This window comes from Coniophora puteana (assembly GCF_000271625.1).
Source record: "Coniophora puteana RWD-64-598 SS2 unplaced genomic scaffold CONPUscaffold_1, whole genome shotgun sequence".
Taxonomy (NCBI): Eukaryota; Fungi; Basidiomycota; class Agaricomycetes; order Boletales; family Coniophoraceae; genus Coniophora; species Coniophora puteana.
This window is the reverse complement of record NW_006913053.1, coordinates 2,713,452-2,740,862: the sequence shown is the minus strand read 5'-3', so window position 1 is coordinate 2,740,862 and position 27,411 is coordinate 2,713,452. Positions and strand designations below refer to the sequence as shown.

Here is a 27,411-nt window from a genome sequence, read left to right as displayed (position 1 = left end):
CGTGAGAGATTGCAGGTCGACAGTCGCGATTCGCGCGTCAGACGGGGGTTCGTCCAGCGCTTCTCGGTTATATGTTGGTTATCTTGGAAGAGAGCTATCTCGGGTGCGTGTACTATTTGCGATCTACAACGCCGCCCCCATTGACTACAAACCTCCAGCAAGTCTCGTATAAGATTATAGTGCTCACCTTTAGAACATGGCGCCAGTGTTGCCAGCCTCGCTCAGTCCGCACATCTGTATATCTCAGTCCAAAGACCTCGATGACCTTCTTGAAAGTTCCTCTCTACCTCCGTTGTATCAGATCCTCCAGTCGTTTTCCCCTTTGCCTAATGGTAGCTTCCGTAACATTTCTATTCTGCTCCGCTGACATTTTCTGTAGTAACAACTCGTACCACTGGACTGGTGAATGTGCCGCACGCATCTTTTGCACTCCGCTTCTCCCCACTGCACGAGATTGAGGAAGCATGTCGCGAAGACGAAAACCAGCGTGCGGCACGTACCATGGATTGGATCAGTGAGCGCGTCTCACACAGGAGTGCCAAATGGGTTGAGGACATGGAAGCCAAGCCCGATCGCGACAGTCTTCGTACGCCATGGTGGAATGAGGTCAAGCGCTGTGTAGAGGGTGATCATGTACCTTCCAGAACTGAAGGCTGGAATCACCCAGTGTCCAGTACGTGCTCACTTTGGCGATTATATCAATAAGCATACACTTATGAAGATCAGTTATTTTGGCCACATCAACGACTGCGCCAAATCCTTTGCAGGCAATTACTGCCCTTCATTCCCGCATTCTTGAATTTCCATCATGGGTAGACGCCACGCATCTCCTGTTTACTGTCATTGTCCATCCGAAGAACTCACCGTTGAGCGACGAAGAGTGAGTTCCTTCAGTCCTACATGGGCCAGCGCTCATCAAGGCTGAAGGGCTGGGGCACTCATGAATGCTGTGACAAAGCAATATGGCTCTAATGTCTACCTGTTACCTTTGAACCTTCCTTCGCCTCCCCCGGAGCCAGTACCTGTCCCATTACTGATGCCTCGTTTACCTCCGGTGCCCATTGAGCCGTCCTCCACAGGGATCGCGCCTGGTCCAGCTCCCAATGATGCGTCCAGTCATATACACGTTGAATCCCCCAATACGATACGTTTCGCTGAACAAGACATCCAACAGACTGCCAAGTTCACTCGTGAGTTCGTTGTGATGACCCTGGTCCCATGGATGGAGAAGATGGTCATGGACTGGAGTGAGATTGTTGGTCTCGTCTTTTGACCATTGGTATCTTCTAATCATCAGGTAGTACACCTCTAGTCGTCGCCTTCCCTCACGACTATTCTCTACAACGCGTCGGTTCTTTGGCTCTTCTTCTGGTCAAGGTAGCCCAACGCATACATCCTCACCATCTCTGTCAACTTTACCCACACGCTCTCAAACCTACTCCTCGCCCCAGAACCCATCATATGTGCTGGCCCCTCCCCCATCCCAGCATAGACGATTAGCAGAATTCGCTTCGATACTTGGCGATTTTAAGCTTGCCATACAAGTCTGGGATGTTCTGAGGAAGGAAGGCAAGGATGGAGCTGTAAGTCTGCTTAATAGTCAAGTCGGAGGTTTCACAAGCTCAAGATGGGCATAAACTGTTCAGGATATTCTTCCGCTTCTGGTCGCCCCGACGCCAACAGTTCAATCGCATTTTCAGCAAGCAATATCTGCCATTCTTTCGCCAACCACCGAGGTACCGCCTCAAGCACAGCTCCGTGCACTTGCCTATGCTGTGCGCTGGGATATCGGAATTTCGGAAACAGACTTGATAAGCAGCGCTCTTGAAGGCGATAGATGGATGGTTTCGGCTGCAGGCCCCGTACGTGATTCTGCCAGTGCCGGCTACATTCAAAACTGACAACTTCAAATAATCACTATGTCTAAGGCTGATGAGCCGCCATCTGCTCTCTTGCTTGCTCAAGCAGCGTTGCTGAGCGTGCGCAAAGGTGCGAAGCGACGAGCAGCACTGTGGTACTTTGTAGCTGCCCGGCGGCTCGAGAAAAGCGGCATTGTATGGCACACTTCTTGCCGCCAGTTCATCCCTCATGTTTGATTTACAGAAACCGCTCACTACCTATTTACTGAGGCGAGCGCATGGATTGCTTACTATTCGCCCAGAGAAGAGCTTGTCACCTTTGTTCTGGGAATCTGAAGGGCGTGATGCGTCCGAGCATCAGTGCTTTGACTTTGCCATATCTGGCGTGGAGCATCCCTTGGGTAAGGGCACAATTGTGTAAAACTTGTCTAGGTACTAAGTTTATGTCAGGCCGATTGTTGTACTCTACCGGGGACGTTTCAGGTGCTATGCAGGGTTTTCTGGATTTGCTAAGATGGACTTCAGACACCAAGTCCCCTCTTTTGAAGATGGTTTCCGCTGACGGTGCTGACTTCCAAGAAGCGGCTGAAACAGAGAAGATGTATTTGGAAGACTTCAGGGCTGCTTTCTCTGTGAGTTGATGCACATCCGGTAACTGGCGCTGATCGTATCTCCTACAGCACTTCAAGTCTGTAGAAGGAGACGAGGGCAAAATAGCGAAGCTGCAGCTTCCTTTGAAGTTTATCGTCGCAGATCGTGCTCGAGTAAGGTTGCCGCGAGACTCAGCTGGAGGCAGCGTCAACGTATGGGAAGAACGCATGGATTCATGGGCTGAGTTCTGGCGAAATCATGGTAAAGAACGACTTGAGCGAACAGGTAAAGCCGCTGTCGGAGGTGAGTACAGATATTTTTGTTCTATTAGACAAGCCTGAGATGACTTCCAGAAACATTCTATATCGATCTGCAGCTCCGGAACCCGACCTGCTGTGAGATAACGTTGTCCAATATCTCAGTACTTGCGCAGTCAAAATCGGGGAACATGATAACCCCAGATACAAGGCCTGTCAATGAAGTCACGCTTGGACCAAAGGAAGGATGCACAGTACGACCCTCATACTTCTTGCCGTTCATAGCTTGATAAGCTCTGCGCCAGGTATCCGTGGCTGTTACATCGTCTGTTTCGGACTCGTTGGTTATCACACATGCAACATATGCTTTTCTCGGCCTCCTTCCAGCTAATGAATCATTATCGCGGCGGGGACGAAGATTGCATGATACGCCACAACAGCGGTGGACAGCCACGTACGCCTCCGACGTTGAACTGCTTGTGGAAGTCGAAGAAGCTGGGCAAGAGCTCGGGGTCACTTTCGTAGATGAGACACCACTTGTTCTTGCTGACGGCGAGTACGTTGAGATGAAGATCCAGCTGACCAATCAAGGTACACAAAACGTTGGCGAAGCATGGATTGTGCCGGGTTTGGAAGACTCCGTCTGGATAAGTGACTCGCCTCTCCAAATTTTGAGTACGTCACCTGCTTTTAAAAAATTTCTATCGAGCTCAAGACCATTCCTCAGGTTCGTCGCCAATATCCGAGGCCGAAGTCATTCAGAACGACAATGTTATCACCCCTGCTACTCCACTCAAAGTACCCTTATCGTCCGATGGTCAATCTTTCCTACCCCCAGGTGCATGCGGGGAGATGGTTCTGAACCTGCGTGCGACGAGGCGGGAACAGTATTCTACCCTGTGCTTGTTGTTTGTGTTCAGAGAGGTGAGGAGGGCTTTCATTGTGTTGCACGGGAAGCTCACATTCTTGACAGGGGACTGGTTCGACATTCCATTGCAAAAGGATAACCAGAGACCTTGAAGTGGTGCCAAGCTTACAGCTTTCGGCAATTTGTCGCCCCAGTGGGTCCAAGGAATACCAATATACGATTGATTTGGATGTGGAAAACGTTCATTCGATTAGCGCTCTTCGTATCACTCAAGTGGCAGCTATCAGTCCAACATGGACTTGTGAAGAGGAGAGCAAAGAAATGAATATGTACGGAACCCGTCCTTTTTGTGGCCGCAATTGTCCTAACGACGCGTGATATAGACCTACAATTCTGGCTCAACAAACTTCTCGCATATGCTTAAGTATGAGAGCTACTGACTCCAATGCGGATGCGGAGGAAACACGTTTGCATATCGCACAACAGCTTCGGAACATTATCAGAGGTCACAGAGTTGATGCGAGCAGTCCACCTCCTTTGAACCTTCATTGCAGTCACTCTCGGATAAGGGTCAGTATCCTTTTTCGATAGCGGTTTTGTGGAGACACCTGACTTTTGCCGTAGGGCAACAATGGCCATTCCCTTCAGCATCCCGCCATACGGCACTTTGTCCTGAACGAGCAAAACAGTATTGCATTCCGCTCGCTAGCCACCACACAGCCACATATTCCGCCCCGCTCCCGCTCATCCATCTTTCCTCGATACCACCCACTCTCGTTGTCGTTGATAGTGTTTTGGGAGCTGCCGCTTGAGGGACGTCGTGGTCACTGCAGCCTTTCGGTTGGTTTACTTGGTGCCGGCCACGGCTTGCTCAAGGAAATCGTAGATGATGCAGAGAACAGCAAAGTAAAGAGGACAATGTATGCCGAGACGCAACGCGAAAAAGCGGAAGTGCTAGACGCCATTAAGAACAGCGATTGGAACCTGGAGATGAATCCCGTCGTCGTAACAATTTCTTCCAAAGGTGTCATAGAACACGATTTTGTCAAAGGGTGCGAGTCATCAAGAGCCGTTGAGACCTGAGCTGACTACCGTTATGTTTAGACCCTGCAAAGCCCCGATTGTTTTCTCGGTCCGCAACATTTCCCTGACGAACAATTGCCATTTCACTTTGAAGTTGCGATCTCAGGGATATCACAGGTCAGGATTACTTCGAGTAAACAAGTATAATGGACCTGATCATTTGAATCTGTAGTGACGTTCCTTGCCGGTTCACTGGTCGGACGACTTTCAAAGGTGCCCTCAAGCCTTGTGAGATAACTGTCATTGAGGCACGGGTTTGGTGTACTCGGCCTGGTACGTATTCCCTCGAGCCATGGCAGTTAGAGACCGAAGTTGGAGAGACTGGCCAAGACCAGTGGATGGTTCGTTATCGATATCAAGAGATATCCGAGCGGAAGGAGTATATCACAATATCTCATCTTTCCACTACATAACATATATCTTCATTAGAGCACACTAAGATTGGGCAAATAATAGTAAGTAGAAGTTATAAGGTCTCTGGGATCTGCTGGCGAAGCCACGCAAAGAGGTATCAAGTTATTTGTCGCTATCGAGGGCCTTCTGGGCCCTTTGTCGCTCCCTCTCAGCGGCCTCCTTTCGTGCTGCTGCGAGGCGCATCTTCTTGACCTTGATGTTGAAGAGCGTCTGGACAAAAGCATTAGTCATTCGTTTATGATGATACACACATATAGTGTCTTACCCCCAGGGTGAACTGGACAATGTTGAAGAAAGGTACCCAAAGCTTGACACGAGGTCAGATAATGTTTGGCAACTTGGCGACAATCATGACGCGACGTACCTCCACCGGTATGAACCGTTGAGCAATGGTCATGGATAGAGGAGAAACGACCCAAGTAATCTGGGAGGTGGGTTAGTACAGGTCCTGAGAAAACAATGGGATTTGCATACCCGGATAACGGAGAAAAACCCGGCTTTCACGGTACGAATGACTTCATCGACGCTCTTGGCGCCATTGATAACCGCCATGGAGGCCAAGAAGGCTACGAGGTAGTGGTGTTAGTGTGACTGCTAGCAAGGGACGTTTACGCTCACCGGCCGTTTGTATGGGTGCGACGAAGAGGTTGCTCGCAAGGAGCTGCGCAATTCTATATTTGACGCCCTCCTTCCCCGCAAAAGCCTTCTGCAAGGCACCGACAAGGAAGTGGCTCATAGGAGCAGAAACGAAGAAACCGTAGAGTGCCATCTTAATCGCCTTGGCGTCGACGTGGACGCTGGCGAGCGCTTTAGTAATTGGAGACGCATCCTTGGCTACTGGTGATGGTGGGAGGCCAGCGGCGTTGGAGCCAATGACTTCCTGCAGGAAGGAGAAAGTTGCTGGAAAGTCATGAGCACGAATCCACTTTGACAAGGAGACTGAGGGTGAAATTTACCAGAGGTGGCTGCCTTTGTACGGAGGGGATGGGTAGCAAGTTGCACAAGGTACTTAGCCAGCAGTGGGTTCATCGGTGCTTTCGCTGCAGGGACGCTCATTGTTGACTTTGAGGGAAGACTCTTGGCGCAAATACGGGGAAGGAGCGGTTGAAGCTGTCTTTCGAGTACTTAAACTGATGATGTGTAGCTATGAGTAGGCGGTACGCTGGGCAATTACAACAATCTGTTACAATTGGGTGCGAGCAGGTACCATGGAATGATGTGTGCACCGCTTTCCATCTTAGATGCGTCAGACTCGGTTCAACGTCGTAACCGGTCCCTGCGTAAAGCGACCGTACGTGTTTTGAGCGTGCCTGAGAGCCTCTGAGAGCTCTACAGCAGCTCATCCAATCCCAGAACCCGATTAAAATTCAAGGCACTCATAGACAACACATCAGTTCACGACGAGTGAAACCCACTGAGATCAGACACTACTAATTACTGGAAAGGTGTATCATGCAGTCTATAGAATAATAAAAAACTATATCTAACCATCCTCTACTCTATTGACGTCCTTTTACCCTGTGTATCACCATCAGTATCATTCCATGAAATAGGCGCGTATGTACTCACCAGACCTTGACATAGTCGGCGAATGAGACCATGCAGATCGTCTGCCAGATTCCAAGACCTATCCGGGGAGTAACACCGCGATACAGGCCCTTGATACCGTTCTCGCGATAGATGAACATGAAAGTGTTGCCAATCGTCATTTTGGCCGGACGGTTGGCACTGGCCGTGCCTTTCGCCATGGATTGCATCTAATACACATGGTCAGCTATGGAAAGTTCATGCTTATGTGAAAGCAACATACCTCCACACGAATAACCTCAATAGGCTGATTCCAAGTGGCGAGCGCACCACCAACGGAAGAAGCGAAAATCTTGTCCAAAGCACCCAATCTGTCGTTCTCGCCCTGGCCTCGTACCTTGCGTATCGAGGACTCAGCTAGTCGAGCGAAGCCCATGCTAAATGGAAAGGGTGTTTAGCAAGGCGATCTCACCATGCTCTGAAGAAAGGACTTACCGTGATCCCCAGTTCGTGCACTGTCGCACTGCGACTGCATTAACACCCTTGTTAATTCCCCGAAGGCCTTCCTTGCGGTAAATGTCCATGAAGACCTGGAAAGTTGAACGCTCTACGCCAGCCGCGGCTTCCTTGTGGCGAGTAATTTCAACAGTCTTCATACACGTCGTGAATCCTGATCGCAGTAAGCACGACGTTCGCTGTGTGCAGTACGACCGTCCGATGAACGGTACAGTCGATACAAGTTTTGTACTCACCCATCGTGGCGTATGCCTGCGCAATACCACCACCCATGCCACCGAGAAGACCAGCAGAAGCAGGGCTGATGCCCATGTTGACACCAGCAGTCTCAATCTCCGATGCGGTGAAGAGGAGGACACCACCCTTGGTGGATGCCTCGATCCATGCCTACTATTGATGAGGAACAGCGTTGCAGAGAAGCAGAAGCACGACTTACCCAAGGAATCAAGCCCTGGTAGAAGCCGACAGCACCGCCGCGAGCCCAAACGGAGCGAGCGGCTTGAGCCATAGTTTGCGAGCGGTTCGCCGCCATTTGCGTCTTGAGGACCTCCAAAGGCTGGCCGAGTGTGGTGACCTGCATATATGCTTAGCACGGAAGAGAAGCGCGGGTTTTGATGATACTTGCCTCCTGTAAAGCACTTTGTCAGTTACTATCGGTCGCGTCAAGTGAAATCACGTACGAACTACGCGAAAAACCGCGCAAAAAGACAAAGGCGAGGTCAGTGAAACTGCACTTCTTGTACGAGCCGCTGCAGAACTTTACCATGTTCATAATGGCGCCTGTGGTCAAAAGAACGAAGTTAGTAAAGAAGGGAGTGGGAACTTGAACATGGTGAGGAACTGACCGACTGCGATGTTGGACCAGTTGACGCCTTTCTGACCGGGTTCTTTTTGGATGGCCATGGCGGAAGAAGGGAGAAGGGAGGGATGGAAAGGGAGAAGGGAGCGAAGGAACTTGGAGGGAGGTAGAGGGAAGGGAGCACAACCAGCCGAATATTTATTCTACTCTTGTCACTCATATTGGGGAGCGTCGCACGGGGACCCCAGACACGGCACGCCCCCTTCCACTTTTGGTAGCCATCGCACTCCGGAGCCTTCTCACTTCGCGTCGGCCTCTGCGTTCACGCGGGCCGTAGTGTAAATACGCCAGCGCCCAGTACCTGGAGGTCGCCCTCGGAAATTCACATGCAATCTTCACGCTGGCACTACGGAAGATAATCACCATCTGGCCATGCGCTGCCCTTGTGTCCACCATGGCTGATATCCAACTCGTAGCACCAGTATCGCAACATTCACGTAATACTACCGCCCCAACCGAAACATAATCGTACGAGAAGATCAGGCGCTCGTCCGACTTTCCGTCACAAAGCTGGTCCAAAGTGCCTGCCTTCTGTGTCTCTCATCCTTTACCGTTCAATATCGTGTGCCACGTGGGCTGTCGCGCTTTCATGTCGATTACTATCCCACCTTCACCCTGACACTTCACCAGATTCGATACCGAACCAGCTTGTCACCAGGATAGATCATCCGTCAGGCATTTCTTCATGCATGGCAATTAAGAATAATCATTATCAGTTCTTCAATACGCAATGAGCTCCGGATGACGAGGCGTGCATAATCAACTTCTACTCGGGGTATTGACTAGGTCATGACGACCTAGTGAAGGTAACGTTCCATAAATCCGAATAACGCAAGGAAGGAAACACCAAACGCAGGAGGTGGGTAGGAAAATGACGATCGACCTTGAGGTATGAGCGTGGCGGCCGCACCGATTCCATGAGGCTCCATGTCGACGACCAGGGTGAGGGAGGCTCATGGTCATCTTGCTCCAGAGCCTCACGCACTTTGCTTCTGTTCGAGTTCCTCCTTCAATCTGTTCCAAATAAGTAGTCAGGATTCATGCCAATGATGTAGATGTGTATGCGTATGAGAGAAGTATAATGATAAGAATGCGTGTGAGATAAATAATGAAGAAAATCATTGTAGGGATCCAGATCCCATTAGTCCGAAGCGATTGTGTGAAGAAGGTAAGAAGGAGATGTAATGAAAAAGTGGTCAAATCAAATCATAGATGACTCCCATAGCGAGAACGGCACCAAAGACACTCTGAAGACCAAAGACTTTTACGTACCGAGTAATACTGTCTTGCGACTCTTCTTGTTCCTGCTCCAAGTACTGGATCTCCATTGCTTTCCGCGCAACTTCCTGTTGAAGTTCGTCGACTCTGTTCTGCAGCGAATCAACTTCCTCCCGCAAGTTCCTAACCATCCGGTCATAATCAGCTTGAACATCGTTCAGCTTGGAGTTGTGAGCCTCATGCAAGCGGTGCAGCTCCTCGCGTGTCACTGTAGTACCGTTGGGTGCAGTACCGTTAGTCTTGGGAGCTGCAGTAGGAACTGCCTCCAGCTGAGCCCGCAAAGTGGAAATCTCGCCCTCCAGATCCGAAACCTTCGTTGTGAGCTCCATCCTGTGAGTGGCCAGAGCCTCCAGCTCTTGATGGTGATCCCCACGAAGCTTGGTGGATTCTTCAGCCCGAACGCGAGCTGCCTCCTCGAGCTCTTTGATGTGGTTGGTGGACATCTCCGACAATGACACCTTCGTAACGGCGAGGACGTCGTTAAGCATCGCATTATCGTCACGCAGAATAGCGAGTTCTTGGATCAAACGCTCGACCTCTGCCGTCTGATCGCCTGAAGAGGAAGCAGAGATAGATGCACTGCGTGCAGCCTCAAGTTGGGATGACAGATTCGACTTTTCGGTCTCAGCTGCGTCCAGAGCCCCCTTGGCCTTGGCGAGGTCTTCTTGAGTGGCTTTCAGCTCAAGAGCCTGGCTATTCAGCTTCTTTTCCAAGTTGCTGACATGAGACTCCAGAAGAGCTTCATGCTCGCTCTTCATACCATCTACGTTGGACTGATGGAGTGTCTTGAGCTGTTCGATGGTGGCTTGGGACTCTTCACGAAGCGCCTGAAGGTCTTGAGCGTGAGCATCGCCTGCTTCGTTCTGAAGCGCTTATTAGCATGGATACAAGGCAACGGGGTAAAGACAACTAACCTTGGCACGCTCAAATGCCTCTTGAAGCAGCTTGTCATGCTCCGCCTTCACTGCGTCAACCTTAGCATTATACTGTGCCTCTTGACCCTGTAGTACGCATCAGAAAAGCTGCACATCTCAGTTTGCATTACAGCTCACCTCAAGCTCCTCAGTGATCCTTCTGATTTGTTCAGCCAGGTCAGACTGTTTACTGAGGTAGCTCTGCTCTGCCTGTTCCAGCTCGAGCCTGTGGCTGTCGGCTGCGACTTGAGCGTCTTCCTTCGCCTGTTCATGGGCAGATTTGGCACTTTCCAGCTCGCTTCGAACCTCCTCTAGGAGAGCAGTGACGTTAACGAGTTCATCCCGAATACCGCTCAGCTCCACATCATGCTTTGACGCTGCCTCTTCCAGCATACGAGCGCCCTCGGTCTCTTTCGCAGCGCCGTCATCAATAGCACTCTGAATGGAGACTTTCGCTTGTGCGAGCTCATCCTCTGCCCTCTTCAGCTGATCCGCGACCGACCTGTGCTCGTCTGTGGAGTTCTCCTGGCTTTCCTTGAGCTCCAGAATCTCAACCTCCAACTCGGATATCTTGTTCGCGTATTCCTCCTTGTCTGCTTTGAGCGTGGACAACTCGTTGGTTAACGACTCAAGCTGGGCTAGTTTGTCATTGGCTTCGGCGAGCTGTGCTTGCATACTCTCGAGCGTCGCCGCGTGCGCGGACTTGAGAGCCTCTGTCTCTTCGGAAATGGCCTCCAAGTCAGCCTTAGCCTTAAGAAGAGCATGGTGTTCCAGTTCAGAGGCAGCCGCAGCTTCTGCGGACGATGCTGACGTAGAAGACCGCAAAGTCTCTAGCGTCTCTTGTGCGGCAGTGACCTCTGCTGTAAGTGCCTCAACTTGCGATTGGAGGCTCTGAACAAGAGCGGTCTGTTCCGCCGACGAAGACCTCGCTTCTTCGAGCTAGAGTTTATCTGAATGAAGTGGTTTTCCTCAAAAACGAGGGGACACACCTCTCCACGAAGTGCCTCTAGCGAGGCTGCTGCCGCATCCTCTTCTGTGCGGGATGTATCGGAGCTCGCCTTGACTGCCTCCAACTCTGACTCAGCTGCTTGCTTTGCGTCCTCCAACCCGGCAATTGATGATTTCTTTGTCTCGACATCTGCGAGGGCGGAATCAAGGGCAGAGTGCAACTCGGCGACCTTAGTCTCCAGCGTACTGACTGCATCACTTTTAGCCGAGACCTCATCTTGAGCCTCTTTCAGCTGGCACTCAAGTTAGTAACCGCTTGGCAGCTGGTGGCGCTAAAATGGCTTACTTTCTTCTGGAGTTCCTCGAGAGCCTTGCCGTCCTCGCGCACTTCCCTGATAGATGAGATGGAGCCGGGTGTCCGAGTGGGTTTTCCAGCTGCCGACGTTGCCCCAATAGAGCTCTGGCGAGAGGTAGTTGGTCTCCGAACCGCCTCAGAGATCGAGGCACGTGGACGAGGTGCTGCGGGTGCGGTCGTGGGCCCAGATTTTGCTGAAGCAGCAGACCCCGAAGGAGAAATAACGGAGGAACGGATGGCACCGTTGGTCTGAGAGCCAGATGCAGAGCCAGCTGACGGAACTCTGGGTTTAGCAGCTGACGTGGCGGACGCGGGTCCTCTCGATGGAAGTAAAGACGTTCGGCGCGCTGGACCTGCTGCAGAAGGCCCAGTGGATGGGGCCTTGGTAGACGCCATGTCTGGCTTGGAAGACGGGTTCGCTGCTGACGAGCTGATGGATTTCTTGAGCGTAGAAGTGGCAGTAGTTGTGGGCCTGGTGGTCCCAGTGGAAGGAGATTTGGTCAAGGCGGCAGGCGCAGCAGCTGGTTTAGCCGGGGACTTGGTGGCAACACCTGAGGCAGCTGGGGACTTAGAAGCAGCACCTGCTCCAAACGTGCCAGCCTTCAAAATCTGCAGGCGTAATTCATTTCGGCGATCGGGCACAGGACACGCGAAAACTGACCTTCTTGACCGTTGGCGTAGTAGGCCCTGGCTTTCCGGGTACTACTTTGGTAGAAATGGGGCCTGGCTTTGTAGTCCCCCCTGGCGAGGTCGCGTTGAGCTTTTTGGCCACCTCAGGCTTGGGTTCAGCTGCCTCGATCGTTGGCTCCGGCGGGGGCGACTGCAAATCATCCAAAGAGGCGTCAGCATGCGCACCGGCATCTGCAGGAGGGAGGTCGGCGGCCAGTAGGTTATCGTCTTCTGCCGGTGGGACTGAGGCGGGTTCTTCCACGTCGGCCTCGTGGTCCCCATGAGCCTCAGCCACGTCAGGGTTTTCCTCCGAGACGAGCTGTTGAACCGAAACGGAATCCTCGACGTCGGCCATTGTGAGTGAAGACGATAGTGGGCTGATGCTGGAAAAAGAGAGAGTAACGAACGAGCGACAAACACTAATTAAGAACCACCGAGATGTAGGGAGACGTTCTGAACAACTAGACTATTCGGGCCAAAAGGAAAAGTAACAAACAAGTAGTTGCGAGCTCGGTCCACTTTTCTTCATGGCCACCCTCGTAGCCGGTTCACACTGTCCATATCCGGCTCGAATTGGTTCATTTCATTTATGGTACTTCGTCATGGTTACCCAGCCCGGTCCATTGTGTCTTCTATTTGACGAGCTCTGATAGACTCTTCGAACTTCGAACTACATACATCTTCATCTCAGGTCCGCATGGAGGTTCAAAGCGTTAAGAGCAGGCTCATCTAAGGAGTTGTGATTATAGCTCAGAACAGTTACCTGGATTTAACGTTAGTAAGTCAAGTAGTCCTGTTCAAGGCCCGGGTTGGACGACGTACTCCTCCAGGTTCCACGTTGAAGTAAGTCCCTTTCCAACGCAGTCAGTCCATTTTCCTGGATTCTGCAGACTATCATATAAATGCCAAACTCACCCAATGTGAGATCGAAGTTAAGCCATCGGGCAATGAACACCCGATTGAAGTGACCATGAGCGACGATCACGACGTCGCGTGTGTTCTTGCCTCCCTCGACGTACTCTTTGTGGTACTGGCGAACCTACATATACGCCGTGTATCCATAGCAAGCCTCATGATGATCTTATAATTTCACCTTTGATATGACAGTGTCGACGCGATTCCGCATCTCATCGACACTTTCGCCCCCTGGGCACCTGTCAAACGTCTCTCGTCCCTGAGCAGTCTAAGTTAAAGTTAAAGGCAACTTACCCATCGTGCCATATATTCCATCCTGGCTGCCTCTCTCTAATCTCATGTGCCAGCAATCCCTCATACTCTCCGTAATCCCATTCGCGCATTTCCTCGTTCAAGATGTGGCTGGGCAGGTCGGAACCGGGGAGGTGCTCAAACAACAAATGAAAAGTCTTGTGTGCTCGAATCCGGGGCGAAACAAAAACCACACATAGATTCTTGGGATCAATGGCCTCTGACAAGAATGGGCTATAAGTTCTTAGATTGGATATGATTATCACCGGTACCTACTTCCTTCTCCAACCAGGATAGGAGCCTTGTCCCTCATCTGTTGTTCACCTCGAGCAGTGAGGGGGATGTCGCTTCGACCAGTCTAAGATCATATTAGATATGTAGACAGAATTGCGGTTTTGTACATACGTGTCTCCTAGCCATTGATAGAACGGTGAGCATGACGAATCGGGGATCATGATAAATCCAACAAGGATGGCACTAACCCGTTCAGCGACCACTCTGTCTCCCCTGGTAGAACATGAGAAGAGTATATACCACAGTTATTTTCCATTTTCTTACCATGTCGGATCAGAAACAAACGCGGCATAGGTCTGGCCATCGTGCTAGATGGACAAGAGTCAAAGTAGATCACCCACGTTGGAGTCTATGGTCCTTTATTATCAGATACCGCTTCAGGGGCTTCAACGCAAATGGTAACCACCATTACATAAGGAGAAATGACATGTGCAGTCTTGCGCGAAGCAATGCCAGGACGGGGCGCGCTGGGCCGAGTACATGCACATTGTACAAGTGCTTCACGTCACACTCAAGACGTTGACGCGGTCTACTGACCGGTATTGACATGTTTGACGAGTGTAGGTCTCAACTGCTCCTTCGCGTCATCCTTTCCGTTCTAAATGTCGTGTCCTAGTCGTTGAGCACGCCGCCCCAACGGGCAACATTCACCCGTCCTCGTCCGCTACTCAGTTACAGTACGAGGGGTTTGAGCCTGCGGCATATGTCGACGCTCAGCTCGAACAGTTCTCAGCACAGGTGAGCCCGTTATCACACCCCGCCCGTTGTCAGATCTTCCTAACCATTCCAGGATAATGCACAAGTCTCGAGGCTTTCTGCCCAGGTACCAGTGTTCGACCTCGGACGAGTTCAATACACACTCCCCGCTCCATTAGTATCCCTCGCTGTTTCATCTGATGTTTTGGCTATGGGGCTGTCCTCGAGCGACACTGTACTACTCGTGCTCATCGAACTGTCGCATGCGGAGAAAGTCTACAAGATACCCATTCCCCGCAGTCCGGCTGAATTTACGTTGCACAAGATATTCCTCGATCCGTCGGGGAAGCACTTGATTGCCACCTCTACTCAAGGAGAGAACTGGTACCTTTATCGCCAATGGAAGAAGCCGAAACAACTTAGCAGGCAGTTCCGAATGGTCATAGAAAGTATCGCATGGAACAAGGCCATGCTTCTGTCCTCGTCGCATTCCATGTCTACTCGAGAGTTCCTGATAGGTACCAGAAGCGGCGCTTTATATGAGGCCGTCTTGGACGCTGCAGAGGACTTCTTCAAATCTCAGGAGCGTTACTTGCAGCAGCTGTATACGTTGCCAGAAAAACATCCAATCACCGGTGTCAGGTTCGAGTTCATTCCTCCCAATGACCCAAGAAGTGCGGTAGTCATAGTCACAACACCATCGCGGATATATCAGTTCAAAGGCACGCCAGAGCGACGATCTGAAGAAGGTGGACGGGTGTTTTCAGCGATGTTCGCCACTTATCAAAACACCCTTCCCAGTAAGCTACGCGATCCGCCTGCAGCATCTGCAAATCTGACCCGCTCGTAGAATTCTTGGAACTTCCGAGCAATCTTACGCACTCTGAGCTTCATTTCTATACTCCTAATTCTGATCAAGCTTTGTCCGTGCCCAAGGGAATGGCGTGGATGACTGGTGTGTGAGGTAAATTTTATAATCAAGCTTGACTAACGGGCAGGTAGGGCCTGGAATATATCACGGTGCTATGAACTATGACCCAACCACCGATGACTACGTAGACTCTGCGTCTCTACTCCCTTACCCTTCGACCAATCCGTTAAATACCGTTGGCAGTCCCGTTACTCCAGCTCTTGCACAACCTCCCCTCTCTATCTCATTCACTGAGTTCCACTTTGTCTTATTGTATGCTGACAAGATTGTTGCGGTCTGCAATCTGAACGAGAAACAGACGTGGCAGGATGTCCTACCTTTGGTAGGTCGTGGTCGTGAAGAGTTGTCGACTGAGCTAACCTTGTGCCAGAAATCGAATGAAGTTGTCCGAGGCCTTGCGGCAGACCCGACACGGAAGACATACTGGGTCTACACAAATCAATCTATCTTCGAATTGATTGTGTCGAACGAAAGCAGAGATGTCTGGCTCATTTATCTTGAGCAAGGAAAGTACGAAACTGCTCTGAAGTATGCAAAGGTAGGTAGCTGGTTAGTATGCATTGTTTTCTCCTGTGCTCACGCAATAACAGACAGCAACTCAACGAGACAAGGTTCTGGCTGCCCAGGCACACGCGTTCTTTGACGAGGGTCGATACTTTAAGGCCGCTCACTGCTACTCGCAGTGCTCTGTTTCATTTGAGGAGGTGGCTCTCAAGTTTTTGGATGCCGGTGAACGCGATGCACTCCGTTCGTACCTCACCTCACGCTTGGAGCGGACTCGGAGAGCGGCAAGTCTTCTGCATGTCATGAAAGCGTTGAACCCTAACACTGGTTCAAATACTTAGGACTTCACGCAACGCATGATGCTGGCCACATGGCTAGTCGAATTCTTCCTCAGCAAATGCAACGAACTGGACGATCTGATAGCGTCAGAATCGGTCTCGAGCGACGTGGACAACCTGCAAACTGAGCGCACTATTGTTGAAGGAGATCTTCGGCAATTCTTTGAGACGTACAAGGTAAGCCTACACACGTCAACAGCTTTGCTAGTCCTCATTCGTTATTTTAGTCGGATCTCGATAGGACCACGATATACGAACTCATTCAAGGCCATGGCCGTACCGACATGTACCTATTTTATGCAACAACTGTCGGGGACCATGCGCGCGTCATAGAGCACTGGGTCATTGAGGAAGAATGGACCAAAGCAATAGATGCCATCAATCGGCAGGTTTGTGGTGCAATATTGCTCAGTAGTCCATCCGTCTCACCGTCAGTGCTAGTCGGACGTCGAAATGTACTATCGTTTTGGCCCCGTTCTCATGCGGCATGCGCCTAAGGAGACCGTAGATTCATGGCTACGTCAATCTCTGCTTGATCCTCTACGACTCGTACCGGCCCTTCTGCAACAACGTACAGCAGTAGCTGACCCTCTTCTGCCCAATCAAGCCATTCGGTACCTCAACCACGTCGTGTTTGAACAGCAGAGCACTTCTCCAACCATCCACAATCTACTCGTTACCTTCTATGCATCACGCTCTGCCTCTACTGACGATGGTGATGCTCTCCTGCTCAAGTTTCTTAGCTCCGCCCCTTGTGAACCAATATCCAGGAAACCATACTATGACCTCGATTACGCTCTCCGTCTCTGTCAACAGACGGGAAAGATCCAGGCATGCGTGCACATTTACTCCAAAATGGGTCTTTGGGAGAACAGCGTAGATCTTGCCCTCGAGAAAGGCGACTTGGAACTTGCCAAGATTAACGCGGACATGCCCGAAGATGACGTTCCGCTTCGGAAGAAGCTATGGCTCAAGATTGCTCGTTATGTGGTACAGGACAAACAAGACATCAAAGCGTATGTTGGTCGTAATCTCTCAGAGATTCTGATTTATCTTTGCACACAGTGCCATGCAATTCCTGGATAATACCGACATCTTAAAGATCGAGGACATCTTGCCCTTCTTCCCTGACTTCGTGGTCATTGACGATTTCAAGGAGGAAATCGCTCATGCCCTGGAGGGATACTCGGCGCATATCGACGAGCTGAAGAAGGAAATGAATGAGACAACTCAAACAGCCGAGTCTATCAAACAGGATATAGCCAACCTTAAGAATCGTTTCGTCACTATTGACGCGACTGAAACATGTTCTTCGTGTTCAAAACTGTTGCTCACTCGCCAGTTTTATGTCTTCCCGTGCCAACACACCTTCCATGCCGACTGTCTTATCTCGCTGGTACGTATCCTTTTCCCCCTTTCAGCAGCCTGCTAACGTAACACGTTTTCAGGCGAAAGAATACTTGCCATCGCATGCATTGAGGCGAATTGTTGCATTGCAGACGGAACTAATCAAGACTACCCAGAGCGGGACCCTTGAGCGACCCGCCGTGGCCAGCGGTCTCAATGGACGACAAAACGCCCCCCAACGAATGCTTCTCTCATCAAATTTTGGCAATCCGCTTCAGAGCGGTACACGGGCTGCAAATCTTTTAGGGAGGAACCTACTTTCCGCCGGAGATAAGCTGCGAGACCTCATCGTACCCGACGCCTTGGCCTCTCTTGTTTCGTCGCCAGGGTGGATCCCCGGCATGGGTTTTGGTGGTGGGAAGAAGTCAAGCGGTGAGAGGGATGCCGAACAGAAGACGGAGAAGCTCAAGAACGAGCTGGAGGATCTTCTCGCCGGTAGCTGTCCGCTTTGTGAGAGTGTAGTTGCTGGGCTAGATAAGCCTTTCGTGGAGGCCGGAGAGATGGATACAAGTTGGAGTGTCTAAAGTACTGCGCTCGATATTGACGTTGCGTCTTGATTTTGAAGTGTGATAGATTGCGTTAGCCGTTGATCTTTTTGGTTCTCCCAGCTTTACGGCGTAGCCTTGCGGCTTTCCTCGCTCCCATCTTAAAACGTGTTAAACGGAGTTGTGATGAATGATTTGTAGATGGAGCGCTCACCTTAACCTTGTCTTCTTCGAGCCTGCGACGCTCCTCTGCGGCTTTCTTACGTTCCATCGTGATTTCGCGCCTCCTTGATGGAGATGAAGATGTGGACGGGGGGCACGGCGGCGATGTACATACCTTTGTATTTCGGCTTTCTTCTCTTCCTTGAGTTCGGTCTCTAGTTTTTTGACAGCACTAGCTTTTTTCGTTTTTTCCATCCGCTCATCCCATTTAGTTTTATGTCCCTCAGAGGATTGAGTCCGACTGTGATGATGCCAAGTTGAGCGAGGTTGTTGATCAAAGTGTGAGAAAAGCATACACTGTGGGAGCCTTTCTCTGTTTCCATGGTTTGCCGGAGAGACGGCCATTGCTGGATGAGGCGAGGGGAACTGGGGCTGCTGTGTCGTCGTCCATGTCCAAGGCGGGTGGTGGGATGGTCAGAGATGTGTGTAAGGTGCCGTTAGACGCCTGTGCGGTGCCGGGACAACCGGAGATATCGATGTAGGCGACCGAGGCGAGGAAAACGTGGCGCAGTAAGCGAGAGGAAGCCGTGCCTATGTGACAAGTCAGTGTTTCATTTGAATTGAATTGAACCATTAATATGGTTAAGGCGATCCACTACGCGTTATGGCCAATGGCATGCTGCAATCTTCACTCGGCCCTGTAACGTTCAGTTTCCCTCCCTTCTCCTAAGCCTCCCCTTCCCCGCCGCCGCCGTCGATGAGCCCGCTCGACGCGGAATCGTTTCATGGACCGTTCGACCGGCCAATTGACCACAGCATGCGACCCCACAACACAGATCTAAGCGACTGGTCCCGCCACACTCGTTCTCCATCCCCGACCGAGTCCTTCTCGGACTCTCCTTCGGTTTACAGTCACGCTTACACGTCTCCGCACCCACCCCAGTCTTACTATGACGGCCGTCCTTCTCCCCAAGATTTCGCCTCGAGGCCATCCACTTATTGCGACAGTTTCGGCCCAGCCGCCAGCTCACTCGGCTTCCCCGACGATTCAGCGCCCCCTCCCGACTCCATGCACAGTGCGCTTACCGACACAGATGAAGCGTCAACTGTGGATGAGGACGTTTCAGACCACAGGATGAGTCTCAACGGTCCCAAGATAAGGTTTCACTCTAAGGCTCCCTGGGAGACGGGTGAAGATTCCATCGTCGAGGACGAGGATGGTACGGACCAGTCTACCACCTCGGGAATGTTCGGCAAGTTCAACAAGGGGAAAAGCGACAAGACTGACGCTATCAAACGTACCTTTGGTCGCGGCATTGCTGTGGTCAATCGTACGAGCCACGAATCAAGTCGTTCCCATCCTGACAAACGCTCCCTGGAGGCGGGCCACTCAAATCAGTCGCCACACAGGTCCATTTTGTCAGTCATGTCTCACTCTTTTCTCATCTCACCCTCATAATCTCTCCTTGTAGCAACATGCCCCAGGGTGGCATGTCATCGGGCTCTCTCGCGCTTCCTCCTTCTGCAAGCTCGTACCAATCGCAATTTCCGCACCGCACCCGTCATTACGCCCCTGTCTCAACTGATCCCAACCGTCGCCGAACACAGGAGTCTTCGCGACCTGCTACTAGCCCCGGCCTTGGCCACGGTGCCCCTATTCACATGAATCTGACGACCGGAGATGATACCCTTCCTTCGCCTCTCTCTGACAGGAACCGATCTCCTGCAGCGCGAAGTGCCACACCTTCTTCTCAATACTCCTCTCAAGACGACGCAACGCAGGAAGCTTTTGTCCATCCTTACGCTCATCCCGACCTAGTCTCTCGCCATCCAGACTATCCAACCTACGAAACCTCCTCTGCAGGGCCCGTAGGATCGATGTTTAGGAGTGACTCCATTGCTACTGTCACAGATACGACGAGCTCGTCCCGTTCTGCAGTCTTCTCTGCTGCAACAGCTGACACATCTTCTTCCTCGCTACTACCCTCCTCGAGCAACCTTCGCGTACAAGCAAGAAACATATCTGGGCCAATCTCTGTCGTTCACACCAATGACCCGAGTGTTGTCAAAGGGTCACAGACTAGGAGCACGAAGTTGTCAATCTACCCAACGCCTGCCAAAGGGTTCTCGGACTGGTCACAACCTATGTCACCGACGGTGACTCTCATTTCCCTAGAGGAAGCTCAAGCTAGAGAACGAGCTCGGAGTGCCAACCCCACCAATACAATTGTTCATTCTCGATCACATCTATCGGAAGAAGACGACGGCGCAGGCACGTCGTATGGTATCGCAAGCTCTCACAGCTCAGATGATGCACGGACTCGCGCTCGCTCGACTAGTGCAGGGGCGCGTAACAAACCCCGTCTTTCGCCTGCCAGCCCTCCTATGCCTGTTAGTATGGAACGTCGTGAGTCCGAGCCTGCAGTAGCCATTGCACAGGCTGGAGATGCTCGGGGATTGAAGCACAAAAAGAGTGGTTTCATGCGTTTGTTCAATGGCCGGGAAAAGGACAAGGGTATTCCTCCACCTCCGGTACCATATCCAACAAACCTTCGCCCCGAGCAAGAGAGCCAGCGGGGCAACATACCCAAGAGCACCCGGCTTGTTCTACCTAGGGTACCTGTTCCCCCTTTGTCGCCCACCCTGCCTTCCGATTTGTCTCGCTCAGACGATTTAGATGACCACGAACTGTCCGAGCGACGCAATAACAGCCCGTCCCGCAAGCATAGCACGCCATCGTTGTATATCAACACGGCTTCTGCTGCCGTCGGCCTAGATTCAGTCAGTCGATCTCAAACGTCCTCTATTCAGCCTTCAAGCTCGATGCTCGCCGTGCCAAGTTCACAAAGTGCTCCGCAGAGCGCCCCTCCGGGAACGGTAGACTTTCCGTCGTTGAGACTGCGGCCCGTCTCCGCTTCTTTCAGCTCTCACTTCGCTAGCATAGTAAGCAGCCCTGAGGCCACCGAGCAGGAGTTCGACCTCGATACACCCAGTACAGCCCAAAGCTCAGGCACGACGATGTCGCTGGTCACTCCAAGCGGCGGCGACGATCAGTTCACGACGTCCGCTATTGGTGAAAAATCTGTGGTCAAGGCCTTGCAGGAACAGATCGTGTCCGCGAAGCGTGCGTGGCAGCAGCAGAAAATGGAGCTGGAGAGCCACGTCCGGGAGCTTCAAGCCGAAGTCGATGCCCTCCGCAGTCTCGACCAGGGATACTGTGAGCACTGTGGGAGGGGGTCGGATAATAGCGGTCTGCAGCCTGAAGAATACTCGAAGAAGGCTGGAGTCGTCAATCGACCACGAGCAATAACAGGAGACTGTAACACTGCCCGCTTTGCGGGTCGGCAGTGATCGACGATCCCTTAACTACTACACCACAACCATGATCCCACTCTTGTCATTCCTTTTTATATTCCTTGCTGGCCATATCTCCTCTCCCTTCGTTATGTATTGTTTTTGTTTGGTGTTGTTCTACTATCTTACACTCGTTATCTAGTTTTGTCTCGGAGCACTTGCCTTGTTCGTATCATCACTATTGCTGTTCATGTAATACTCTCTGTGTGACTGTGGTCATTCTTTTACCAGCCTACGATCGGGTCCTTGTCCCCGTGTCCGCTCATTTTTTTCGTTTCTTCATGAAGAATATATATAGTGCAGTGCAGTAATGTCTGCATATGTGACATCATAAATACAAGATCAGGTCTTTGACTAAAACTGGGCACTACAGTGCTTTACTCATCCGCACCAAGTAACCATCCCATGCCTTTCTGAAGCATGCGACTTGCCTGAGCCTGATCAAAGGCGCCCTGATAATCTGAAGAACTTGAACTGGGCGTCGCGGCATGTCGCCCACCGGTGACGGAGAACGGGAAATTGGAGGCAACACGACTGAAGGTCCTGCTTGCGAGGTCGACGGCGTCTTCCGCATTTATCAACGGTGTTGAAGGGATTTGGATGTTGCGCAGCCGTTCCTGCAAGGAAAGCCCGCCGTTCAAAGCACTAGCCTTGCGTGTCCGCGCAGTGGAGGTCCGGCTGGCTAAACGGTCCCGTCGAGTTTCCACGTCTTCCTTTTCCAGCCGACGCCATGACAAGAGCACATCATGCAGCTTATCTGGTGGACAAAGTTCAAGAGCGCGGCCGAGGAGAGCTAGCTTAGCATCGCTGTCATCAAACTCGGGCTGACGGCCAAGCTGGAAGCATGCAACCCAGCAAACTTCGCTTGCCTGCTGGACTACTGGGTCCTCTGCGCCACTTGGATCTGCCGCACGAAGGTTAAGGACGGTTTGCACCATGCGTTCGTTGAGCTCTCGAGCACGCTCGAAATCTTCCGCTTGAAGTGCGGTGTCCGCGAGCATTGCAAGTGTCTTGACCTCGGCAACGACATCGCCCCGAAACCCGAGCTTCCAAAGAAGTTCAAGGATAACGTCGACGTGGCGGTAGGAGTCGGGGTTACTTGAGAGTACACGAGAAATGAGTAAAAGTCGATCCTTTGTGAGCCTGATTTCGATGGGAGTGATGGGTAACCCAGAGCGGGACAAGATATTGAAGGAACATAGTCGGGATGTAGCTTCAATGAATTCTCTCTCGGCAACCAATCGTTCAGACGTATTTGGGACCCTCAGACTGGAAGAGTGAGTGTTAGTGACCGTCCAAATATCGACGACATCTTCCTACCAGTCATATGCCAGCTTCATATCTCCAAACTTGTAATTTCCAGAACTAGAGTTGTCATAGAATTCCCTTGAGGCATTAAGGCATAGATCCTCCACTGCATCGTCCTCGAATGCGAGTCTACTTCGCTGATACACTAAGAAATGTCTAGCAATGTCGAATTCTGATATGGTTATGTGAGGCGCGGCGGGGAGGGGTATGAACGTGGACTTACTTCCGGTACTGAGAAGCCCAGCAAAGAATATTGAGGACACTTCTCTGGGCGACAATGACCCAAAAACGCCACGTATCCCAGACTCACTCGTCTCCGTCAACTTCAACATGTCTACTAACACGCTCTCCCACTTATGCTGGTCTTTGTCATCCGCTCTCGAAGAGCCCTGGCGGCGAACTAGCTTGTTCGCTAATGATCGCTGTTCTACATCATCGTTGTAATGATGGAGGAACCACTGCAAAGGAGGCGAGACACCCCAGCGACCAAGGATCTCTCCTGCTTCCAGATGCACATCGAGGACATCAAGTGCGCGGGATAGAGAAGAGATAGGCAATGGTCTAAAGAAGATATACAAATCTGCAGAGGAACATGCCGCACTCCCAGTAGATAGGGTGAGGAAGGACTTGAACGAGGTAAACATTGCCTCTGCCTCATCATGTTTGTCATCCCCTTCAGACGTGACGTCCCACGCAGGAAGACATTCAAAGACTTGGCTCATTGTGGGCCAGGCACCTCGGCTTTCGCTCCCGTACAGCGATGCGAGAGCTAGTCTGACCATGTCTTCGTCGTTACGAATAAGACGTTGAGCAGCGGGCAATGTGGGCTTTGAGGCTTCCATTATGGGTGCTAGTATGTGCAGAGGGGATGAGAGGACATATTGATATAATAGTCGTGTGGGAAGCTCGGAATCAGGTTTCCTGGCACGTTCCGCTCGAGATTCCAGAACGAAAAGGTAGGGCATGACGATATGTCGTATGTCCTGAGCGACATTGGCAGACGTCGTATGCGAGAGATAGGCTGAGACAATTTCACCTGGTAGCAGTCTCTGCCATTGAGAGAAGGTCCACTCATCATCGAATTCCTCAGACTGGGTTGTGTCATAAATGAGGCGAGAGAAGAGACTGAGCTCCTCTGCAAGTTCATCCAGCCCTGTCACGGCAAGTGCCGTACCATGCTGGATGGTGGCTAGCGCCACGTCGACGAGGCCCGTGGATGTCATTACGCGCATGACGCGGTCCTTGTACCAGTCCACCAGCTCCAGGAGACTCAGAGGTTGAGAATGTATCCGTGCATGAGAAGGCGTACTCGGATTGTCGACACTAGTTTCTTCGATGAAGTCAAGGATATGCAATACCGACCTAACATCAGGTCGGAAAACCCATTCCGCATCTGCTCTCCATTGCTTGTCCTCACGCGAAGATTCCGCTTCTGCGTCAGGGTTATATGCGGGAAGAAGGTCACGGAAGTCGACGGGATGGGCGTGAAGGGGCACATGGTCTAAAAGAGCAAAGCGTGAAGGCCATATGCTTGAAGTGTGGTAGTCAAAGAGAGTGCGAAGGGCGTCGAAGTACTCTTGTGTTGCAAAGAAACATGCAATCTCCAAGAGGTCATCCACTAAAAACTCGGAAAGTGGGATGGGGGAATCTATAGGACGATGCTGGGAAGTAGATGAAGCTACCTCTTCGGCCCCCCACGGGTCATCTTCCCACTCCGCATCTATTTCGTCACCATCATCTCTGGCAGGGAGTGACTTGCAGACCTCAACGAACGTGTTCAGTCTGTCCAACCGCTCTAGCAGGAGTACACGTAGGTAACAGAGTTTTGCATCGGTGGGTACCCTTTGGAAGTAAGTTCTTAAAGTATTCTGTGCAGAAGTGTGACCAGAGTCGTCGCCAGTTCCAGCTGTGCCCTCAGTAATTTGTGCCTGCTTGCTCCTTTCTACTGCTTTATTGGTTCGTTGTATGCCTAGGTCAAGGAGGGAACGCTGCAAGTTGACGTCGTCTACGAGACGGTCAGCACATGCGGCAGCAACCCACAGGTCATCTTCGATGAGGCCAAGTGTTTCCTGTACGTCTTTATGTTGTATGTGAGCATCGTCGAGAGATGTCCAGCGCGTATGCGGGTCAGCCGAATGGTCCATGGCTTGTCGGGGCAGAAGTGACGTGGGGATGCGCACTCGGGACTATTCCCTAGGGCCACCGGCTTTCAGATTCTACACCGAACTTCGACTTACACAGCCCCCACATTCCCACCACGCGTGAACACAGAAACTTGCCCAAAAAGTTACGGTAGGCAGGTGCCATAGACATAAAAAAATAGTTTAAGGACATACAATGTACTTTACTGTTAAATACGATACTTGAAGGTATAGGGGTCGTGAAGTTACCGTCGAGTAAGCATCACATCATCATGACGATACACTTTCTAATACTAGTAGGTCAAACAACATGCTAGGCAATCATCAGGAGAGTATAAACAGTGAAAGCCTAGCTAAGTTGACACCAGGTTGCCCACAGTCCGCCTCTATATGCGTGGGACGTCTTAAACGATGTGGGATGCATTCGCATTTGGCGGCAAAATGCGCTCCATGCTCTCTCTTGAGCCACTATAGTATTCGCTGGAATAATCTTTTGGAAGGGCGATCGCTTGTCTACGATTACGCGATAGGTTCATAGTGAGTAGGATGAAGACATTAGATAGCGTCTCTGGAGAATAGTACACACCTTTCCTTGCGACGTGCATAAACAACCTTCTCCTTCTCTGCCCCGACTGCCTTGCTCAGGTAGCGCATTGTAGGGATTGTCACGATAATTGTTACAGCCAAGGAAACATAAGTTATGATGCTATCTGTCTTGGCGCTGTCTATAAAACGACGAAAAACATCAGCTGGGGTTATTGGCAGAAAAGGGGAGATGATCTTACCCTTGTGCTCAGCGGTCTCAAGCATGGCATAGCCAAGGTACACACCAGAAAACTGCTTGGGCATAGCCAGCACGGCAGCCAGCAAGAACTGGAAATACGATACTCGGCAAAAGGCAAAGACAGCCGTCGATACTATTGGGCGAAAGCTGTGAAAACTGGCGCATATAGTAGCATAGCAAAGCGCTCTTACAATGAGGAGGGATGACACTAAAGCGGGTGAGCAGGATGATTTTGAAGCCGCCCTGCTGTACGACGTTGCAAAATGCCGCTATGGTGATGCTCTTCTTCTGAATCTTTTCTCCATAACTTTTGCAAAGGTACTTGACGGTGCTAGGTTGCGGCATTAACGAAACCATCCCTCGATTGAGGATCAGCGTGAAACTCACAAGAACATCAGCGACTCTCCTATAATGGTCCCGGCAGCGACGATGCCGAAACCAACCCATGCTCCGTACGTGAAGCCGCAAAGCGTGTGGATAATCTCCTGTCCAAACAGCTGTTGACAAGCATGGTATAAGACATTGTGTTCTGCAGGTGAACGTTGACAAGTACGTACAGGTGGGAATGATTGGAGGATCATGATACCTATTGGAATGAGCCAGCCAGCCGTAGCGCTAGGGAATGTAAGGTGATTGTTTGTGCCAGGATACGAAACACTCACTCTTTAACCCATAGTGCAGCAGGAAGCAGGGCCTCAAGGATCGGACCATTGTATACTATCATTAGGACGCTCAAGGCAATAGATATAATGAAGACTACAATTTCGACTGATGGTCAAGAATGAGCTTTTCGTATTTCACAACGTTACAGAAGAACACTCTTTACTTACTCCACTCTCGTTTACCGGGATGTTTGAACCGTTTCCAATTCACTCCTCCAAAAGGCTCGTTCAACTCCTGAGTCTCGCTGGGAGTTGGACTGGGAGTGCGACTGGGCTCGATGTTTCTGGATTCCGGTGTATGTCTTTCTGATAATGAGAGAGCGTCGTCTTCGTGGTCGGCCGTTGAAAGCATGGCGTACGTATCGCCCGACGTGAAAGAGTTAGCAGGTGCATGACCATAATCTCCGGTCGAGAGATAGAGTGGCTGGGGAGCTTGAATGGAGTCCATGCTTTTGAGAGTGTGTCGAAGCAAAGGGTTGGAACTTGCTCTGAGAGTTCAAGGTAGCTTGGAAGAGTGGTCTGTAGATGTTCATACATTATGTTGACGGACTACAGTTTTATAACAGAACAAGCGCCGAGCAGTGTGTTCTTGCCCATAAAACCCGAAGTCGATATTTCCGACGTAAGCGTCCGAGCCCCGAGCTTGTACTGGGTCCGTCATGATTGAGTTCTTCGAAGCAACCAGTGCTGTGTACTCTTCTTGGCATCTCCTGTGCTGGAACGAGGAGGAGCTCCAACGAGGCTGGGTCGCGCTGTCTTAGTTCGGAGATTCCAAGCTTCCGTCATATTGCGTCTACAGGAATTGTTTGAAGTTGAACGGACAGTTCAAGATCAGGTTGGGTATCTATAGTTCTGTATCAACCATGGATATTAGTTTTGCTGACGTTCCTTGCGAAAACACGATACCCGTTTGCATGGCTATGTAACATCCATGAAGTGCTTGCTTTCAATGACCCGTCAAAGGGCACGATAATTCATCATGACAAAAGCATGCACGTACC

At 51.1% G+C, this 27,411-nt stretch overlaps 8 protein-coding genes across 8 annotated transcripts; 2 read left to right on the top strand and 6 right to left on the bottom strand.

The window, feature by feature from the left end:
* Window positions 1-53: 53 nt before the first annotated feature.
* CONPUDRAFT_115610 (uncharacterized protein) lies at window positions 54-5,319 on the top strand. The gene is made up of 19 exons (XM_007765332.1): window positions 54-103; window positions 159-332; window positions 380-673; window positions 727-880; window positions 928-1,255; window positions 1,302-1,583; window positions 1,647-1,862; window positions 1,929-2,054; window positions 2,104-2,260; window positions 2,310-2,491; window positions 2,540-2,753; window positions 2,804-2,961; window positions 3,013-3,382; window positions 3,435-3,631; window positions 3,681-3,904; window positions 3,959-4,145; window positions 4,200-4,627; window positions 4,680-4,775; window positions 4,831-5,319. The coding sequence occupies exons 2-19, from the start codon at window positions 197-199 to the stop codon at window positions 5,069-5,071; spliced, it is 3,990 nt and encodes a 1,329-aa protein (XP_007763522.1). The 5' UTR covers window positions 54-103; window positions 159-196; the 3' UTR covers window positions 5,072-5,319.
* A 441-nt stretch (window positions 5,320-5,760) lies between these two features.
* CONPUDRAFT_16663 (uncharacterized protein) lies at window positions 5,761-6,116 on the bottom strand (the record flags this gene model as incomplete). The annotated part of the gene is made up of 2 exons (XM_007764162.1): window positions 5,761-5,972; window positions 6,029-6,116. Coding segments are annotated over 2 exons (300 nt in total), but the record flags the coding sequence as incomplete, so codon positions are not given.
* Window positions 6,117-6,429: 313 nt separating this feature from the next.
* Window positions 6,430-8,096, bottom strand: CONPUDRAFT_95763 (mitochondrial carrier). Its single transcript, XM_007765330.1, has 8 exons — window positions 7,961-8,096; window positions 7,879-7,895; window positions 7,552-7,695; window positions 7,352-7,502; window positions 7,095-7,269; window positions 6,883-7,036; window positions 6,642-6,829; window positions 6,430-6,590 (listed from the first exon to the last, which is right to left on the bottom strand). Exons 1-8 carry the CDS (start codon window positions 8,016-8,018, stop codon window positions 6,572-6,574), a joined length of 906 nt encoding a protein of 301 aa, XP_007763520.1. The 5' UTR covers window positions 8,019-8,096; the 3' UTR covers window positions 6,430-6,571.
* A 570-nt stretch (window positions 8,097-8,666) lies between these two features.
* CONPUDRAFT_79067 (uncharacterized protein) lies at window positions 8,667-12,600 on the bottom strand. Its single transcript, XM_007764619.1, has 7 exons — window positions 12,131-12,600; window positions 11,461-12,078; window positions 11,156-11,407; window positions 10,305-11,105; window positions 10,167-10,253; window positions 9,247-10,115; window positions 8,667-8,988 (listed from the first exon to the last, which is right to left on the bottom strand). The coding sequence occupies exons 1-7, from the start codon at window positions 12,491-12,493 to the stop codon at window positions 8,952-8,954; spliced, it is 3,027 nt and encodes a 1,008-aa protein (XP_007762809.1). The 5' UTR covers window positions 12,494-12,600; the 3' UTR covers window positions 8,667-8,951.
* A 100-nt stretch (window positions 12,601-12,700) lies between these two features.
* On the bottom strand, window positions 12,701-13,971 carry CONPUDRAFT_115599 (phosphoglycerate mutase-like protein). Its single transcript, XM_007765328.1, has 9 exons — window positions 13,903-13,971; window positions 13,827-13,851; window positions 13,750-13,756; window positions 13,621-13,702; window positions 13,348-13,564; window positions 13,232-13,292; window positions 13,054-13,177; window positions 12,961-12,989; window positions 12,701-12,901 (listed from the first exon to the last, which is right to left on the bottom strand). Exons 1-9 carry the CDS (start codon window positions 13,940-13,942, stop codon window positions 12,821-12,823), a joined length of 666 nt encoding a protein of 221 aa, XP_007763518.1. The 5' UTR covers window positions 13,943-13,971; the 3' UTR covers window positions 12,701-12,820.
* A 214-nt stretch (window positions 13,972-14,185) lies between these two features.
* On the top strand, window positions 14,186-18,641 carry CONPUDRAFT_134187 (uncharacterized protein; the record flags this gene model as incomplete). The annotated part of the gene is made up of 15 exons (XM_007765327.1): window positions 14,186-14,198; window positions 14,255-14,376; window positions 14,429-15,134; window positions 15,185-15,289; window positions 15,337-15,587; window positions 15,636-15,803; window positions 15,856-16,053; window positions 16,111-16,284; window positions 16,335-16,496; window positions 16,549-17,123; window positions 17,173-17,503; window positions 17,556-18,159; window positions 18,214-18,286; window positions 18,337-18,462; window positions 18,518-18,641. The coding sequence occupies 12 exons, from the start codon at window positions 14,186-14,188 to the stop codon at window positions 18,036-18,038; spliced, it is 3,288 nt and encodes a 1,095-aa protein (XP_007763517.1). The 3' UTR covers window positions 18,039-18,159; window positions 18,214-18,286; window positions 18,337-18,462; window positions 18,518-18,641.
* Window positions 18,642-18,904: 263 nt separating this feature from the next.
* Window positions 18,905-24,967, bottom strand: CONPUDRAFT_115592 (Sec39-domain-containing protein; the record flags this gene model as incomplete). The annotated part of the gene is made up of 4 exons (XM_007765325.1): window positions 18,905-19,580; window positions 19,634-22,784; window positions 22,836-22,995; window positions 23,047-24,967. 3 exons carry the CDS (start codon window positions 24,965-24,967, stop codon window positions 21,893-21,895), a joined length of 2,973 nt encoding a protein of 990 aa, XP_007763515.1. The 3' UTR covers window positions 18,905-19,580; window positions 19,634-21,892.
* Window positions 24,968-25,199: 232 nt separating this feature from the next.
* Window positions 25,200-27,343, bottom strand: CONPUDRAFT_161474 (uncharacterized protein). Its single transcript, XM_007765324.1, has 8 exons — window positions 26,579-27,343; window positions 26,411-26,516; window positions 26,306-26,363; window positions 26,142-26,245; window positions 25,940-26,079; window positions 25,750-25,881; window positions 25,551-25,689; window positions 25,200-25,477 (listed from the first exon to the last, which is right to left on the bottom strand). Exons 1-8 carry the CDS (start codon window positions 26,856-26,858, stop codon window positions 25,369-25,371), a joined length of 1,068 nt encoding a protein of 355 aa, XP_007763514.1. The 5' UTR covers window positions 26,859-27,343; the 3' UTR covers window positions 25,200-25,368.
* Between the last annotated feature and the right edge of the window lie 68 nt (window positions 27,344-27,411).

Bases quoted from the DNA above. Each gene is read 5' to 3' on its own strand.
- CONPUDRAFT_115610 (XM_007765332.1), top strand. From the start codon at position 197: ATGGCGCCAGTGTTGCCAGCCTCGCTCAGTCCGCACATCTGTATATCT. The intron at 2,962-3,012 runs GTACGACCCTCA...GCTCTGCGCCAG, and splicing joins GACCAAAGGAAGGATGCACA to GTATCCGTGGCTGTTACATC. The intron at 3,383-3,434 runs GTACGTCACCTG...ACCATTCCTCAG, and splicing joins CTCGCCTCTCCAAATTTTGA to GTTCGTCGCCAATATCCGAG.
- CONPUDRAFT_95763 (XM_007765330.1), bottom strand. From the start codon at position 8,018: ATGGCCATCCAAAAAGAACCCGGTCAGAAAGGCGTCAACTGGTCCAAC. The intron at 7,037-7,094 runs GTAAGTCCTTTC...CTTTCCATTTAG, and splicing joins TGCACGAACTGGGGATCACG to CATGGGCTTCGCTCGACTAG. The intron at 6,830-6,882 runs GTATGTTGCTTT...CATGTGTATTAG, and splicing joins TTGAGGTTATTCGTGTGGAG to ATGCAATCCATGGCGAAAGG.
- CONPUDRAFT_79067 (XM_007764619.1), bottom strand. From the start codon at position 12,493: ATGGCCGACGTCGAGGATTCCGTTTCGGTTCAACAGCTCGTCTCGGAG. The intron at 11,408-11,460 runs GTAAGCCATTTT...CTTGAGTGCCAG, and splicing joins TCGAGGAACTCCAGAAGAAA to CTGAAAGAGGCTCAAGATGA. The intron at 8,989-9,246 runs GTACGTAAAAGT...TATTTGGAACAG, and splicing joins TCGCAAGACAGTATTACTCG to ATTGAAGGAGGAACTCGAAC.
- CONPUDRAFT_115599 (XM_007765328.1), bottom strand. From the start codon at position 13,942: ATGGCCAGACCTATGCCGCGTTTGTTTCTGATCCGACATG. The intron at 13,852-13,902 runs GTAAGAAAATGG...ATGTTCTACCAG, and splicing joins TTTGTTTCTGATCCGACATG to GGGAGACAGAGTGGTCGCTG. The intron at 13,565-13,620 runs GTAGGTACCGGT...CATTCTTGTCAG, and splicing joins TATCCTGGTTGGAGAAGGAA to AGGCCATTGATCCCAAGAAT.
- CONPUDRAFT_161474 (XM_007765324.1), bottom strand. From the start codon at position 26,858: ATGGACTCCATTCAAGCTCCCCAGCCACTCTATCTCTCGACCGGAGAT. The intron at 26,517-26,578 runs GTAAGTAAAGAG...CTTGACCATCAG, and splicing joins TCCCGGTAAACGAGAGTGGA to TCGAAATTGTAGTCTTCATT. The intron at 26,080-26,141 runs GTTCTTGTGAGT...GCCGCAACCTAG, and splicing joins ATTATAGGAGAGTCGCTGAT to CACCGTCAAGTACCTTTGCA.